Below are 16,992 nucleotides of genomic sequence, written 5' to 3'. Positions count from 1 at the left end.
AAGAATCTTGAAATCGTTCTTAGACTAGGACCTCCTACTACTCTAAATACTTAACTAATTCTCCTCTACATGAGTCTAAATGGTTATTAAAATATTAAGACAACCTCCATTTTTTAATCCTTACTTCAATGCATACCCTAAAGAATTATATGTCAAATTCACCTTGGATTTGAGCATACCATGTTCACATAATTCATGCATTTTCAAACAAATAGTTACACACATTAAACTAAGATGAGTACTCTCACATAGAGGATATATGTTCAATACAAAGAAGTCTACAACGTCGATAGATGTTTCTCTCTTTTCTCTCTCTTTATAAATAGTAAGCTAATATTATAATGAAACTAGAGACTATTGCTCAACGTTTTCCTTTTATCTTTCTCTCAGGTATTTTCTTTTGATCTTGAGCTCTTTTGTGCTTTTTCTTCTTGACGATATTGATATTCTCTATTTCAAGCTATTATTTTGATTCTTTCTTCAAATCATCTTCTATTTAAAGGTTCTTCAAAAGATACACATTAAACTGAGCACTTGCCTTGATTCTTGTGTCTTCTTTGTCTTGTCGTGTGAAACAGTCATTGGTTAAAGTCAACTTGTTAGAGTAGGCTTTCTTTTTCAGTACTTTAATGGAATTAGGTTATACTATTTTTCTGGCATGACTCTTGATGGTGAGAACATTTTGTGAATGTCTTCTTTGTCTCTAACGTCCACTTTTGATATATTTCTAATATAGCATGTGGATGTCTGTAGTAGGTTATCTGCATAGAATAAAGTAGATGTGCATGCAATAAATATGTCTTTCCTCTTATTACTTTTGTTGTTTTTGAACGTTGAGCATTTAATGCTTGTTCAGAACAATAAAGTTCATTTTACGTTTTCTACCATTGAGGTAGCATTTAATCATAAGATTTTCACTAACATACCAAGCGTTGAATAAGAACTTACCCGTTAAACGAAGTGAAGGGTTTAGCTCACGGTATCGTCTAGTCTATTGTAAGCACTTTTGAGATTCTACTTTCTTTAGCTATAGCGTTTTGCAAGATTTCTTTCTTCGTGTTTTTGGAATATTACTTGAGACTCTTAAAGAGCTTAACCAAAAGCGTTGTCTAGAAACTTTAACATCCTTATCTTTTTTTAGAGTTTAACTGATTACCGTTTGGTACAATATAGCTTTTGCGTTTAGCATAACTCTCATAAACACTTTGATTTGGGAATCTTTTGGTGTTACGTCTTGTTTAGGTCTAAGTGTTTTTCTAAGGCTTTTCTTATGTTACTAGATGAATAGAGATTTTGTGCCTAACACTTACGTTTCTACTATCTTTATATTCTAGTTATAACATCTTCAACATTTTATTTCGTTTAATGTTATTTTGTTAAACTTTAAAACATATGAGACTGTTTAGACATATAAGTCTTATAGACAATTTTGTCTTAACAATCTCACCCTTTTTTATGTTTAACAAATACACATTTAAACGATATGATTTTTCTCAGTTTAGCGCAGAAGTGCAATTTTATACATTTATAGTTTTTAGTTATTTAAATATTTTTGAGTTTTTATCTCTATTATTGTTTTGTCTTATGCATGTATGTTAGTGGTCTGAACAGTTGAAATAAATAAAGAACAAATAACTAAAGCATGATAAACAAATAAGGAAACAATTGAAATCAAAGCAAAAATTAAATAAAGACTGCTATTTAAACATATAAACATATTACATGAATGTGTACAAAGTTATGCATGAACTTCTACAAATCTGGAGACTCCCATTGATTTTGTGTTATCCTATCGTCTAGCATCACTAATACAAAAATAACTTTTAACGTATGTTATTTTAGGCTTTTGACGTATGTTAAATGTCTGACGTCATAGCGAAAGAAGTTAAATTGACGTCTGTTGTCTTTGAACAGACGTCAATTCACATCTGTTGCATTTATAACATACGTTAATTAAGGTATGTTGTAAGAACAACATACGTCAATTTATGGGCTTTTTTAAAATAAAATTGTCATTGTGAAGGTGAGGGAGTCGATAGGTGCCGCTGTAAGGGTGAGGAGAAAAACGCGCACAATAACGGTTCAAAAATCATCGTCACAATTGTCCTAGAATGCGCCCAAGAATTACACCAAAACAAATGAAAAAGAATTTTAATCGGTGCAAATGAAAGATAATGGTTCCGAACGTAATGTAATTGGTGCAAAATGATTTTAAACGGTGTAGAGTGGAAGAAAACTTACCTGAACATTAATGGTGAACGAGAGAAAGAAGTGGAAGAAGATGAACGCAATGAGAGAGAAAACACGCAACTAGCGAACGCAAACGAAGCAAAAACTCAAACTCAAAAGCGAAAGAAAATAAGGCTCTCATTCTAAGTTTTTGGGGTTTAAAAGGGCATTTGACGTCAGCCCCCCTCTAGATCTGACGTCTAATTGCTAAAAAAATCCATTTTTGCACTACTTTTAGGATATTTTCACAGCTTATTGACGTCTGGGGAAGGGGATTTGACGTCTAATGTGTATTAGATGTCGGTCCCTTCTACGTTCGACGTCTAATGTCTGCAAGTGACCTTTCAATTCTGATTTTGCAGCTTCTGGCAGAGGATTTGACGTCTGATCTGGGGGTCATAGACATTTATTTTCAAACCTTTTTGGTAGAGGATTTGACGTCTAAAGAAGGATTTGACGTCTGATTTCGGGAGCCCGACGTCTATGTCATAAAAAAATTAATAATGGCGCTTAAAATGAGATATTTTTGGACCTTTTTGACATATGATCTAGGGGGACCAATTTCTAAAGAAGGATTTGACGTCTTATTTGGTGGGGCCGACGTCTATGTCGTAAAAAAAAATATTAGCGCCTAAAATGAGATATTTTTAGACCTTTTTTACGTTTGATCTAAGGAGGCCGAAGTCTAAAGGAGGATTTAACGTCTGACCCTAGGGAACCGACTTTTATAATGACGTTTTATTTACAAAAATGTCGTTGGTCATTTTTTACGTTGGATTTTCGATGGTCGGACGTTATACGTGTGATGTTATAGGTCATTTTTGCGCTGTTGCATACTCTCCTTGAGTACATGCTCCTAGATGTTGATGCGTATATCCCTTTTCTCCCCCTTATTTGATAAACATCAAAAGGAAATGAGAGAAAGAAGACATCACGACCTAACGTAGGAGGGGACCACTCCTTAAACCACATTATTGCTGATAGATGATATTATAACATCGTGGTGATTGGGCAAAAAGGTGATGGAGAAGAAGAAAGAAGGAGGAAGAGTAGGATCATGAGAGGGAATAAAGAAACTGAATGGAAATTGGGTTAAGCAAGGTCTAACGGTGAAGGGTGTAGGTTAGGTGGAAGAACTACTTGCGAAAGGCAGGTAAGTTCTGAATACGAGAGTAGGAAGGAGTGTTGGATTATCATATTAATCCCGGTCCGATGATTAGAGAAGATGATGATGATGGTTTGCAGGACTAGATGATAGCTTCATTGGTTTAGATGATTTAGAGTTTGAGAATTCAGGAGTTTGAGAGAGCATGAAGGCGAGAGTGAAGAGTTAGGTTTTTTGGAGGAGTGAATGAGTTGAGAATGTGAAAAGGAGAGTAGACTTAAGTAGAGTGGAAGGTTAGTCATAGCTAGTTGTGATTTTTCTTGTCCATTTGATGCACTTAGTACAACTTGGATTTGGAAAGAGATATTGTATATCTCGAGGAGTGAGATATTTTGGAATGAAGTGCTTTTGTAGTGGATAAGTATTGGAAAGGTTGCTTAGTCATAGAGTTTGTCTTCTCGAGGAAGACAAAAATAAGAAAGAATTGATGTTAGGATTAATGGCTTAATTGACATGCAAAAGATATTGAGGAGAGGTGATGAGGGGATCAAGGAAAGGATTCAAACCTAAATTTCCTAGACAGCTTCTAGAGTTGGGCTCAATATTTAGACACAAACTAATGCATGTATGCAGATGTCTTGTAGATAATTTGTCTTAGAAGATGTTATGTATGACGTCATTTGGACAAAATGTTCTTGACGTTTGACTTTAAAAGTTATATGAGTACATTAACACACATTGAGTTAAATTCATTAAACGACTCTCTTACCAATAAGGGTGATTAAATGATAAAGTTTATCTTCAACTGATGATTTAGAGAAGATGCCAGCTAGTTGATCCTTTGTGTTTACATATTGTAAATCCATAGTACCCTTGTTAACATGATCACGTATGAAGTGATGTTTAACCTCAATATGTTTAACGTGTGAATGAAATATAGGATTCTTAGTCAAGCTAATTGCAGCATTATTATCACAATAGATAGGGATCTTACCATCAAAGTAGTTGTAGTCCTCCAGCTAATTCTTCATTCATAATAGCTATGAGCAACAATGAGCGACAAATATATATTTAGCTTATGTTGTTGATAATACAATCGTATTCTGCTTCTTGCTTAGCCACGATGTGATGGAATAAGTATAGGTGCAGTGAAAACTAGTTGCACAAAAGGTGTTTGATGATGGTTTAAATGAAGAAATTGTTGGTTATTAGAGCCTTTAAGCTCAAAAGGCCTTCCTACGAGGGAAGGAAGCTAGAGGAGAGTGATAGAATAAGGATTTAAGTTTGACCAAAGGGTATAAGAAGTTGGACAAATAATTCTGTAGCATTTCTTTACACTTTAAAGTGAGAATTTACAATGCATAGGATCTTTTATTTATAGGTGAAGAGGAGCCTCAAATCTAACCCAAATTCCCTCCAAATTTCAAATAAAGTCAGTTGGATAGGCCAACTAGCGACACATATGTACCAGGCTTGCTCACAGGACAACCAAGCTCACACATGAAAAATGCCACTTGCATGACTAGGCTTCAGAGGCTTTCGGCTGGGCGAATTCCCGATCCACAAGCCAATTTCCTTTGCAACTCCAATCTGGAAACCAAACACCCTAATCCGAAAGCTATGCAGAAAATCCCTATGTGTTTGCTATTTTGCTTCCTTTGTCCAAATTGGTTGGATGGTCCATGATGTCCTAGCTTCATTGAGTCCTACAAAAATAAGAATATACAATTATTCAATAGTCAAAGTCCTTCTAAGGCTTAGAGAAAAACTAGAAAGAGCTTCTTAAAGTCCTTCTTCCACTTCCCTCTCTTAGCCTTAGCTTAAGTTGATGCTCCTTTAATGGATATCCATCTAGTTCCCTACATAGGTTTCGATTAAGAAAAAAAATCGTCTATACGTCTAAACGCTCTCATGTTTTGAAGTTTAACAAAATAACATTAAACGAAATAAGAATTTGAAAATACCATAAGATGAAACATAAGACTTAGGCTCAAAAATCCCTAACATAGAAAAATCTTAGGAAAACTCTTAGGATTGTAGAAAACATAAAAACACCTTAATCAAAAACACCTAGACGCAATGTTAAGCGATTGATAAGTCAAAGCGTCTAAGAGAGTTATCACTAGTGCAAAAACAACGTATAATGTCACGCATTCAACATCCAACAACTGAATAACCAACGTTAAAAGTGACCGGTGACATTTTTGTAAATAAATGCAATTTTAGAACATCGAATTGTATGGAATTCGAAGTTATTTTATGGTAATTATTTAAATTAGTGCGTCATTCTCTTTCTTCTTTCTTTTAAACCACTAATAGTACATGAGTTCTGTAGGGGCTTCGACGTATTACTTGTCAACCAAAAGCCAAAAAGTAACCTTTATTAATTTTTTTTTTCTTTTTTCTTTTAAACCACATATAATACGTCGAATTCATTAGGGACTTCGATGTATTATTTTTCATCCAGAAGCCAAAGAGTTACCCCTTTTTAACTCTTTTTTCTTTTAAACCACCAATTATACGTCAAATTTGTAGAGGCTTAGACGTATTATTTATCAAACAAAAGTTTCCCCGTTTTAATTTGAGTGGAAGATTGGAAATTCATTCACTTTATCTTCGCACGTGAGACCTTCTTCTTTTTTCAAACTTTTCTCGAACGAAGTTTGACGACCATCACATGTAATCTTTCTTTCATTTGATACAAATGCATGTTAATTAACTACTTTATGTATGATTTTCATTTGTTTTGACCGATTATTTTTGTGTTCTTGTTCTTATTAGGCACATTCTTCTTTCTGTCTCACGGGTGGAAACACTTTATTCTGACGAACCCACAAAAGGTTAGTTTTCGTTTTCGTTTTAAAGAACTTATTTGTTGAACTTGTTTGTTGTTTTTTTTAACTTTTTTGTTGTTGTTATTTGGTTGAATTTGTTTGTTGTTATTGTTTGATTGAACTTGTTTGTTGTTTGTTGTTGATACTATACTACACGTTTATAGTTCATGCTTTATAAAATGTCAAAAACTGAAATTGGTTGTTTTTCTGCTTTTTAGGTCTCGTAGAGTTGTAAAAAATGATCACAATTAATTAAAAAAACAAAAAAATTGGTTAACGTCGAATATTGACAAAATTCGACGTCAATTTCATTACTGTCGAATTTTTTAAATTCGACGTCAATTTAACGTCTCTCGATATGATGTCGACCTCGAATTCGACATGAAAGACCAAAAATCAATGACATTATACAATATTTTTGTACTAGTGTATGTTAAATGCGTAAGCTTACTATATCCAAGGAGAATTCAATTGAGCTCTTAGGAAAACAAAGAAGTGTCAAGATAGTGTCTTCGAAAAAAACACTTTAAAACCTTAAATAAAATCTTAAACCTAAAACGCAAAAGAAAGCATAACATGTTAAACACCATTGCTCTAAAAAGAAAAAAAATCATAAAAAGTGTTTACATAAGTCTAGATGATACCATGAGCCAAAACTGTTACTTTGTCCAATGATGAAGTTCTTACTGAACGTTTGGTATCTTTAGAAGAAAAGCTTAATTTTTAATGATACCTCAATGGTAGAAAATGAAAAACACTTTGTTATTTTAAGCAAGCATTAAATGATGTTAGAAAAGTAGTCCCTATATCTCAAGCCAAGAGGAGGGTAAATTGGATTTCAAAAGCTTTTTAAATCATTAAAGAATCTTTAATCTTGAAATCACTAGTCAAAGGTGTTTGAATCAATCAAGCAAATAAATGTGAAAGAAATACTAAAACACACAAAGATTTATACTGGTTCAGCTCTTACAAGAAGCATACATCCAGTCTTCCCTCAACAACCTTAGAGTAGGGGATAATTCACTAATCAAGATTTGAGTTCAAGAATACTATGATACACTCAATTGATATTCTCACCGCACTCAAATCTAATACAAACAATACAATGGAGGAATACACTTACTCTCACCAACCTGACCTATCCAGCACAAGTAACAAATCAAAGCAATGAACAAGAACTTGAATGAATTACACTCAAATAGTGCAGATAATTCAGAACAAGTAAGCTTCTTTGAGTCTTGATGGATTTCTTGTTTACTTCTTCACCAATGAAACTTGAAATCTCCAAGAACTCTTCTTGAACATGCTTGTACTCAAACTCAATGAAAATGTTAGTAATAGCAAATGAATTAGTTGTTGAGTTAGGTTTCAAATTTGATTTATAAAGAAAATCATATTTTGTCGCAATTTAATCGATTAGATTAATATCATAATCGATTAGGCTTTTATTTTTGTTTTAATTGATTATGTCACTTATATAATCGATTAAAATGACAATTATACCTTATATTGCTTCCTTTAACTAACCTAACATATTAGGTAGTTAACATAATTGATTAGACCAATGTTTATGTTTTAATTGATTATGTAACTAATGTAATCAATTAAAATGACATTATGCCTTGTTATGTTCCTTTTCATATTGTCTAATAGAGTAGACTATATGCATAACAAATTAGGCTTAACTTTCTATTTTAATCGATTATGCTACTTATGTAATCGATTATAATAGATAATTTTACCTTGTTTTTACTTTTTATGAGTTCTGGCTTCTTTTAATATATTAGAATACTTATGTAATCAATTAGTGCTACCGAAAATATATATTATTGACTTGTATAGGCCTATTTCATTCATCTGCTCATTATTTATACGTCTAACACAAACATGTTTAATGTTTTAAACAATTGCGTACCAATTGGGTTGTGTAAGAATTATTAGAACATTTTCTACTCATTATCAACCACTCATCATAAAAAACTAATATTTTTTTAGTCTAATGCTCCCCTTTTCAATAAATGACATTAAATGCTTAAAGTTCAAAAAACAATAAAAGTAATAAGAGATAAGACATATTTGTTGCATGTATAATTTACTCTATTCTTTATAGATAACCTACTCTACACGCATCCACATGCTTCATTTAAAAATAAAAAGATATTTGCGGAATGTTCTTCACTAGCAGTTTTTAAAAGGAAGTACAATCTACTGCAAGCAAAGTACTGAAAAAGAAAGCTTGCTCTGACAAGTTGATTTTAACACCAACGATTGTTGTACGTGAAGAAAGAGAAGACACAAGAATCAAGGACAAGAGCTTAGTCTAATGAACATTTCTTCAAGAGCCTTTAAATAGAAAATCATTCATATGAAGAATTAAGAGATAACATACAACAAAAATATTCATCCTAAGAAAAGTGTTCAAAAGAAAAGCACATAAAATCTCAAGAAAAGAAAACATTTGAGTAGAAGAAAAGAAAAGAAGTCAGGCAATACTCTTGAGTTTCATTATAATATTTTCTTACTGTTGTAAGAAAGAGAGAAAGAGAAAAGAGAGAAACACCTACGAGTGTTTGAACTGCATTGTATTATACTCACATCCTCTCTGCGAGAGTAATAGTCGAATTAACTTGTAAGCAATCGTTGATTGCAATTATGAAGAGAATTAAAACGTGTGTTGAACTTTGTGCAATTAAGGAAATTTAGGCTAAGGGTTCTAGTACCAAGAGTGGTGCAAATATTCATCTAGTTTAGGGTAATAGGAGGTTATTCGTTGACTACGAAGACTAGGAGTGGTGCGAATACTCATCCAGTCTGGGGTAACAGGAGGTTATTCATTGACTGAGAAGACTAGGAGTGGTGCAAATACTCATATGGTATAGGGTAACACAAGGTTATTCGTTGACTGAGGAGAACAAGAGTGATGTGAATACTCAATTGAACGGAGGAAATTGGACGTAGCTCAGTTGGAGTGAACCAGTATAAAAGTATCTATACAATTTTATATACCTTTGTCTAAATACTTTTCTTATAAAACCTACAACGACATTTTTATTTCTGCATATAAGATGGTGTAGTTAGTGGCCACATGTCACTCTAGGAATGGAGAAAATTTTTATTTCACCCTCTCTTTGGAGATTTTTTCCTCCTAGTTAGTGGCTACATGTTACTCTAGGAATGGAGAGAATTCTCCATAAGTAGTGGCCAAATGTCCTCCTTTTACTGGAGAGGATTTTTCCACTTGTCCTTCTCCTAATGGAGAGGATTTTCTCCTTGCTCTCCAAGCTAACTAAGTTGGATCTTTTAGGTATAAGTTTCTACCCATTTTGAGACACCTTAGCCTATAAATAGAAGTGTCTCTCCTTCATGTAGTTACCTTTGAATTTGAGAAAAGTTATGCTGCCATTTTTGTGTCATACTACTCATCTTAGGTCACTAAAGGCTAGAGCATCCCATGTGGTCTCCTCTAGTCACCTTCCTCTAGAGTTAGCCTAACCTCTCTTAGACTACCATTAAACACCATCTCCATCACCCATAAACCACATAAAATCGTGAGCTTAGCTCTCTTTTCCACCATACTTCCATAAATACTCACCTTTCCACCTTTACCATGGCTTTCTCTTCTAGCTTTGACCCAACCTAGCTGAGGAGATTGCCATCACTAATGCTTTTCAACTTAAGAGAAGAAACCTCATGAGTTTATAGACTTATTTGTATTTTTGTAATCCTCTCCATTAAAGTTTATTCAATTTGTATTTGCAATCAAACACCAAGTGTGTTTATGTTAAAACACTACATTATTTGTGAAATAGTCTAGTTAGACTATGGAACTAGGAGTGATTGACAATATTTGGGAACCAAGAGTGATCATACTACTCAACAACCACGAGTAGGTAAACTCAAACTAATCATGACGACTAGGGGAACCAAGAGTGAATTATAATACTTAGACTAGTCATGATTGACTAGGAGAACGAGGAGTGATTTATAATACTTAGACTAGTCATGTTGACTAGGGCAACCGAGAGTGGTTTATAATACTCGAACTAGTCAGGATTGACTAAGAGACCAGGAGTGGTAACAATACTTGTAACTAGGAGTGGGTTAAACTCGTGAAATCTTTGATAAGATTAATGGAACCCCTTAAAGGTTTTTAAGGGATCGGACGTAACTCTGGCAGAGTGAACCAATATAAAAAATTTTGCCTTGTTGTTTCTCTTCCTTAAAAGCATTTGCGAAAGTTTTCTATGTCATCGTTTGAAGAATATCCTTACTTGGTAATCCTCTAAAAACTCGTCAAACACCTTTTGCGAAAAGTTTTAGAAAGCATTATTCACTCCCCCCTCCTTAGTGTCTATCTATGTATTTCAATGATTGAAAACCATCCAAGGAGCTTGATGGATATCCATTTAGGGAGCTACAACTTGCACCAAGGCTAAGAGGATGGAAGAAGAAGAAGAAGGACTTCAAGGAGTTTTATTTTGTGGAAGATGGTGTTTCAAAGCTTGTTTTGTCCCTTTTCTTAAGCTTTGTAAATGTGTAAATAAGTCATTTCTTTAGGCCTTATATTTTAGCCAAGTTTTCATGTCATTTAGGCTTGTTTTTGGCCATTTCTTTGGATTTGCTTATGAGATAATCGATTGTTTCACTTGATAATCGATTATTAAAAGAGTTTTTAAGCAAATATGTAATTTTTACCGAAATAATTGATTATTTCAATCAATTTTTTATTGCATACTAATTTTGAGTCTTTTTGGACTATCCTCTTGAGTGGGATGCAATCTAATAAGTTTTGGACTTTCTTGGGCCTGAAGGAACCTTCTAGAACTTGGTTTAAATGAACAAGCTCCTATACATTGCATCTACTCTTGAGGAAGGTTCAAGAAGCTTGGAAGTTCAATGTATATTTCTGATTCATTGTATTCATGTTGATATAGATTCATTCCTATATCCTATAAATAAGAGTGACCACCTCTTGTAAGAAGAGTTTAGAATGAATAATAGAGAGAACTTCTGCCCATTTGCAATCTCCCTCCGTCTAGACTCATTAGGATAGTCATCTTCTTGACTTCTCCTAATCTTTCCTTGAAAGTTGATCCAACCTCTTTCAAAATGCATTTCCATCATTTTTTACATCTCGTATCCTTCATCATCATATATTTTCATTTCTAGAGTTGATTATGCATGCAGTTTCCTCCAAGTTACTTAAATAAAGTTTGTGGAAGCATAAACATATAATGATGATAAAACATATCATAACGCATCAAAAGATTGAAACATTAAACAATAAAAATTTTAAAATGCAACTACATGTATCCTAGACTTGAAAATATTTACATGATTAATTCGTCAACAATTTCTCTAGTTGACCATTCTTTCTAATTATAATGTAACAACCTTCCTCATCTCATTTTTATCGATAAAACTAGATGAAAAAAAAGAACAAATATGCACATTTTGCTATCTTAAATAATTCTTTATAATTAAATTTAATATTTAGTAATAACTTTTTATCATCACAAAATTAATAAAAAAAACTAAATACACAAGTGTGTTAGAATTTGAGGATTATTTAACCAATTTTAAAATATAAGAATCAAAATTAAGTTCGAAAAAACTACAAAGAAAAAAGAAACATATTAATCCACTCTTACCAGTTAAAGATATAATTTATTTAATAGTGTAAAAGTGTCTTTCATGATACATAGATGACACTATCTTCCACTCTTTCCTATTTCAATTTTAATTTAGATTATGTTTGCTACTTGAGCATTTAGAGCAGCTCCTATTTATTTTTGTATGCTCCATTAGACTCGAAACACTAAGTTCCTTAACAAATTTCTATGGAATTAGTTAAAAATGTTTAAATAAAGCTACCAACGAAGTGCACACACAAACGACAACCATCGAACACAAACGACATGCGTCAACAATAAACGACTCTAACTTTTTCATTTTTGCTGCATCTTAATTAATTTAAAGGAATCAGATTCAAAAACAGCAAACAACCAAAGACTTTTTTTTTTTTTATGGTGACCAGTCCCGAAATTCTCAAGAAATAGTGTGTATATTCATTTTTTTTTGAAAGATTGAACACGCCCTTCTTCTACCTTACAATTATGTGACTCGAGTATTCCTACACAAATTCTGTAACATGAGTTAAGATTAGAGACCTAAACTTTCCCACGCACCAGATCAAAATTAGAGTTTTGGAGATGTCAGAGTTGCAGCTTATCGTTGTCGTCGAGAGTACCTCTGCTATGGGACCTTATTGGGAGACTGTTCTCATGGATTATCTCGACAAGATGATCAGGTTTCTTTTCATACCTCTATTTTCAACCAATTTTAATATTAATTTCGGTATTTTTTTTTTCCTTTCCTTTCCATAAAAGTTAGGGATTTCTGTTTTGGTGTATATGTGGAGGCTCTGAGTTTTAATGCTGCGCTGCTGAAAGTAGTTTTAATTGATTTACAACCACAGAAAGACGAATACATTTGTTGTTGCTGTGCTCTTAACATTATTAATGATTTTTTTTTAAGGTGTAACATGGTTCGAATTTCTGGTTTGGGAGTTGTTTTAGCCTTTAGTGGCAATAACTACGTCTTTATTTGGGTTATTTGAATACGAGATATCTACTCGGTAAACGTAACCGTGTTTCTTTCTGTGTCATTTTAGTTTATAGGAATAGAATACTTTTTCATTTTGGGTTGATCTTCTCTCTTGTAGTGGGTTAGATTGAGAAAAGTGAAGGTCACCTAGTTCCAAAGATAGGACATGCATACTATATTGATACCAACACCATGCCTTTTTGTTGACACTATTTGATCCTAGCACTTGAACTAATACTTAATGGTAGTCATTACAAGTTTTCCTTGCTCAAAGGAATATTTAAAAAAAAGTGGGATACCAATTACGGTTCTTAATCATACTGTAAACACAAATCCTTGTCAAGCATATATATTAAAAGCTTATAAACCAAAACATTATCAGAATTTTATAAAGATGAACTTTCAGGCTCATTGTTCTCATTTAATACTTCCATATTGGCTGAATATATAAAATGGTGTTCTCAGCTAGAAAAAAATTCCTCTCCGACCATAGGTGACCAATAACACCTTTCTTCTTTTTGTTGATGACAATATACCCTCCTAGATAGAGACATAAAAAGAACATGTAAAAGGAAGCTTCTTTTTATGCTTATTCACTTGGAGCAGAATGGTCACTTATTTATGGTTCATTTTTTTTCCCTTTCTAAGGTTTAGATTCTATTTTCCTTATTGTTGCTTAAGGTCATGGTTGTTCCAAGGAGGTTGCTGTCACCAAGACTTAGAAAGATTGATTACATCCTTAAGTTCTTTTGTCTTTGTGTTGTTTTTTCTATTTTTCCATTGGAGGATTTCTTATCTGCACCTGAGTTTTTTTGTTATTCATATCTCACTAATAAAATTTCTTTCTTGTACCAAATTCTACCAAAATAAGAAGCTCAAAATATCCTGTCCTACAAGAAATCTGAAGATAGGGTAGAACACTTAAAATATGCAAACATTCCTTTCTGTCAAATACACCAATTGACAGCATGTGGGCACGAAGTCATCCACTTCTTGTTTCTGCTGAAGGCCTGAAAGAACCTGTTCTAACTCTGACAAATTACAACACTGAATTCACCAAGAATTAAAAAATCCAATTTTTTTCAATGAATGAAAGTGACTGCTCTGCAATGGTAAGTAGTTAAAGGTGTTTGATGAAGTACCAAAGTGTAGGACAATATATTTATTAGTCCTGTACTCGTAAATAATATTTTTTGAACTGGAATTCAACAAAAGTCTTAGCTAAAAATAGATAGTCATGTTTCTATCCTGCTTTGGTTTGGACTTTGGTAAATCATCCATTGCCCACTATGCCAAAAGTTTCCATTTTTTGTTTATATGTAAATTTCAGTTTTCTCATGTTGTCTTACTCATGAGGTTATTTTAAAGGTTATATACTGTCATTGCCTGTCCTAACCAATCATGGTATTTGTACAGGTCTTTTGGTGTAAATGATTCAACTGGGCAGGTAATACACATTTTGCTTTCTGGAAAATTTCATAATCTTTGACAAAAGTAAAAGAATATACTATTATCTAATTTGTCATTGCACACTTCTGATCTAGTTGTCTTATATAATATTTATTGAATGTATTGACTATTTTCATAAACTTAGAGAAAAATTAAATTATTCTTTCCTTATGGCAGCCAGCAGTAGTAGCTATTCTTTAAGTCTAAAGTTCCTTGTGATGTGGCAACAACACTATTATGTATATTAGTAATATTAATTATGATCGGTAAAAAGGTTTTGTTATGGAATTATTGATTGTTTAGAGAAGTCAGAGCTGAATTTGATGATATACTTTTAGATGTGATATTATTTCTATCATACTTAATGACGATCATATGGTTTTATTTATTAATCTGACATTTCCATCTTTTTTTTGGCAGAAGTCATTGGCTCCCAATGTGGAGTTTGCTCTAATCACCTATAATACTCATGGATGTTATTCTGGTATAGTTCTGTTAGTTTTCTTTTTTCATGTTACATGTTGGTTGTTTATTTAGATTGTTTACAAAATTTTTAAACTAATATTGTTGCATCTATCCCTTGCCAGTTCATTTTCTTTTTAATTTGCACCTAGTTTATCATTTCAAATCACATCTTACCTTACATATTAAAAAATAAGGTAAAATAATTTCTAAAATATAAAGTTTCTGCTGATATTGTATCTGGAAGGACAAATAGTTTCTAAATATAAAATTTGTGCATTATGTGTGGTTTTTTCTTAATTGGAAATTAAACTAGAAAGTTGACAAAATTTATCTGCACACTTTTTATTGAAAATATAATCTCTTGAAATATGCTGCTTGTGCTCTGGCTATTACACTGGTGATTTTACATTCAATGGAATAGTCTATTGAGTATATTCACTTTGTTGAGCATCATTGCATGCAGGTTGCCTTGTGCAACGGACAGGTTGGACTAGAGACCCAGATGTTTTCTTCCTGTGGCTATCTTCTATACCATTTAATGGTGGTGGTTTTAATGATGCAGCAATTGCTGAAGGGCTTTCTGAAGCTCTGATGGTATGCATGTTGTCTACATTTAGATTCTTGTTTGGCTGTATTCTTTTAGTGTTCATTTGATGTCTATATATCTGATCTGAATCATTCATGTTTGTTGTTACCCTCTACATATTTTGTTTCTGTTTCTACAGAAACTCACGTGTTCTTTGCTCTCGTACTCTGTCATGGATATATTTATTTTGATAAAATATTCTTATGCGAAGGATTTAATGTGGGTTGACATTTGGGTGATATCTGGATTGCCTTCTATTCCCTTTTCCTAGTTCTGCGCCCTTCCTCCAAGAACTCACATGAGTTCTTTGATTTTCTGCCACATTTCTTGCATATTTCTTCTCCATTCTGTCATGCTCATTTTCGGTTCTGTCCTGCTCATTTTCTGTTCGCTGGTCATCCTCTTCAAGGTATTGTCTCTTCTTTCCATGCTTCCACCCTTTTTGGATCACTTCTTGATCTGCAACCTTTGATTCGGTAGGTTAGACCAATTTGTTAGGTTTCTTTTGTCAAGAAACAATCTTTCACTCCTCACAGCACCCACTGACACACAAAAGAAAGAATATGAATGTATATTGTTTCTCTAATCAAAGAATGAAGTGTTTACGATCTTTCCCCAAGGGAGCACTCTCCCTCCACAGGAACAACCTCCTGTTCAACATTCTCTTTTTCTATGTTTGATCTTTTCCCTTTTCTTTTGTAGACAATCCACTCTTTGTGTTGTGTGGTTGCCTCTTGGACTATCCTTTCTTCTGGCCAAATACTTCCTTCTTAATCCCCATCAGCACCCCCTCAAGGTCTTAGGAGCCCCTAGTCTAACTCTATCCTTTCCCCTCCTTTGCTGTCATTGTGGATTTCTTATCCTTCAACCTTTTTTACTTGTCTCTTTCTTTCTTTCTCTTGAATTTGTTTTTAATCCAAAACAATGCATGAAAGCTATCCAATGTCTTTTCCTATTAGAGAAGAAAAACTATATTTCAATCTAAAATAAATGTTAAGCAACCTAAAGTGATTGTTCCAATTAGACTCTAGGTCGCAAGATTTGTTCTTTGAGGCTAGTACTTTGTTTGAGGGCTTGAGGCTACAGTTTTCTTGAATTTGTGCTTTTCTTTTCTGGTTATGGATATACTAGTGTGTAAGGTTTCTATTTATTTCTTTAAATGCCTTTCTTTGTGTTGCTACACAGGTAATTAGTGCACTTATTACTGGCTCTCTGTACACTTCTTTTGGATATCTTATCATAGCTAGAATGCGTTTTTGGTTGTAAGGTCTGCAATTCTGGTGTGATACACACCACTATTCATAATCTGTCGTAGGTTTTTCTAAAGTGAAGTACATAATTTAAAATTATTGCTTAGATAGTTTAAACTTTATGCACATCTCTTTGACCTGAAAAGATTAATTTAGATCCTCACGCCTAATGTTGGAATGCATAGATGTTTCCAAATTCTCAAAGCGGAGGTCCTAATCAGCAGAATGTGGATATGCACAAACATTGTATACTTATTGCAGCTAGTAATCCCTATCCATTGCAGACACCAGTTTATGTTCCACGACCACAGAACCTAGAGCAGAGTGAAACCATTGACTCTGACTCAGGGAACCGTTTATATGATGCTGAAGCTGTGGCCAAAGCTTTTCCTCAGGTATTCTTTGTTTATTTATTTTAATGGAACTGTGTTTTTGTTGGCTGTGAAATTAGTATATGTCAATTTTAAT

General features: G+C 33.3%; 1 protein-coding gene across 3 annotated transcripts in view; it reads left to right on the top strand.

Moving 5' to 3' along the window:
- LOC106777592 (mediator of RNA polymerase II transcription subunit 25) overlaps positions 1-16,992 on the top strand; it is a 77,971-nt gene that overhangs the window by 46,245 nt on the left and 14,734 nt on the right. The window contains exons 1-5 of one of the 3 annotated variants that reach the window (XR_001376967.2): positions 12,169-12,478; positions 14,191-14,221; positions 14,644-14,707; positions 15,152-15,282; positions 16,710-16,919. Coding sequence is in view for 2 of the 3 variants with exons in the window: in XM_014665236.2 (XP_014520722.1) it covers positions 12,381-12,478; positions 14,191-14,221; positions 14,644-14,707; positions 15,152-15,282; positions 16,710-16,919 (534 nt within the window). In the remaining variant the exon portion in view is untranslated. Of the gene's footprint in view, positions 1-12,168; positions 12,479-14,190; positions 14,222-14,643; positions 14,708-15,151; positions 15,283-16,709; positions 16,920-16,992 lie in introns of those variants that run through there. The other 2 variants (XM_014665236.2, XM_022787393.1) reach the window with 2 other exon arrangements.

The sequence above is a fragment of the Vigna radiata genome, chromosome 11, assembly GCF_000741045.1.
Source record: "Vigna radiata var. radiata cultivar VC1973A chromosome 11, Vradiata_ver6, whole genome shotgun sequence".
NCBI classification, from domain to species: Eukaryota; Viridiplantae; Streptophyta; class Magnoliopsida; order Fabales; family Fabaceae; genus Vigna; species Vigna radiata.
This window is presented reverse-complemented; position numbering and strand designations above follow the sequence as displayed.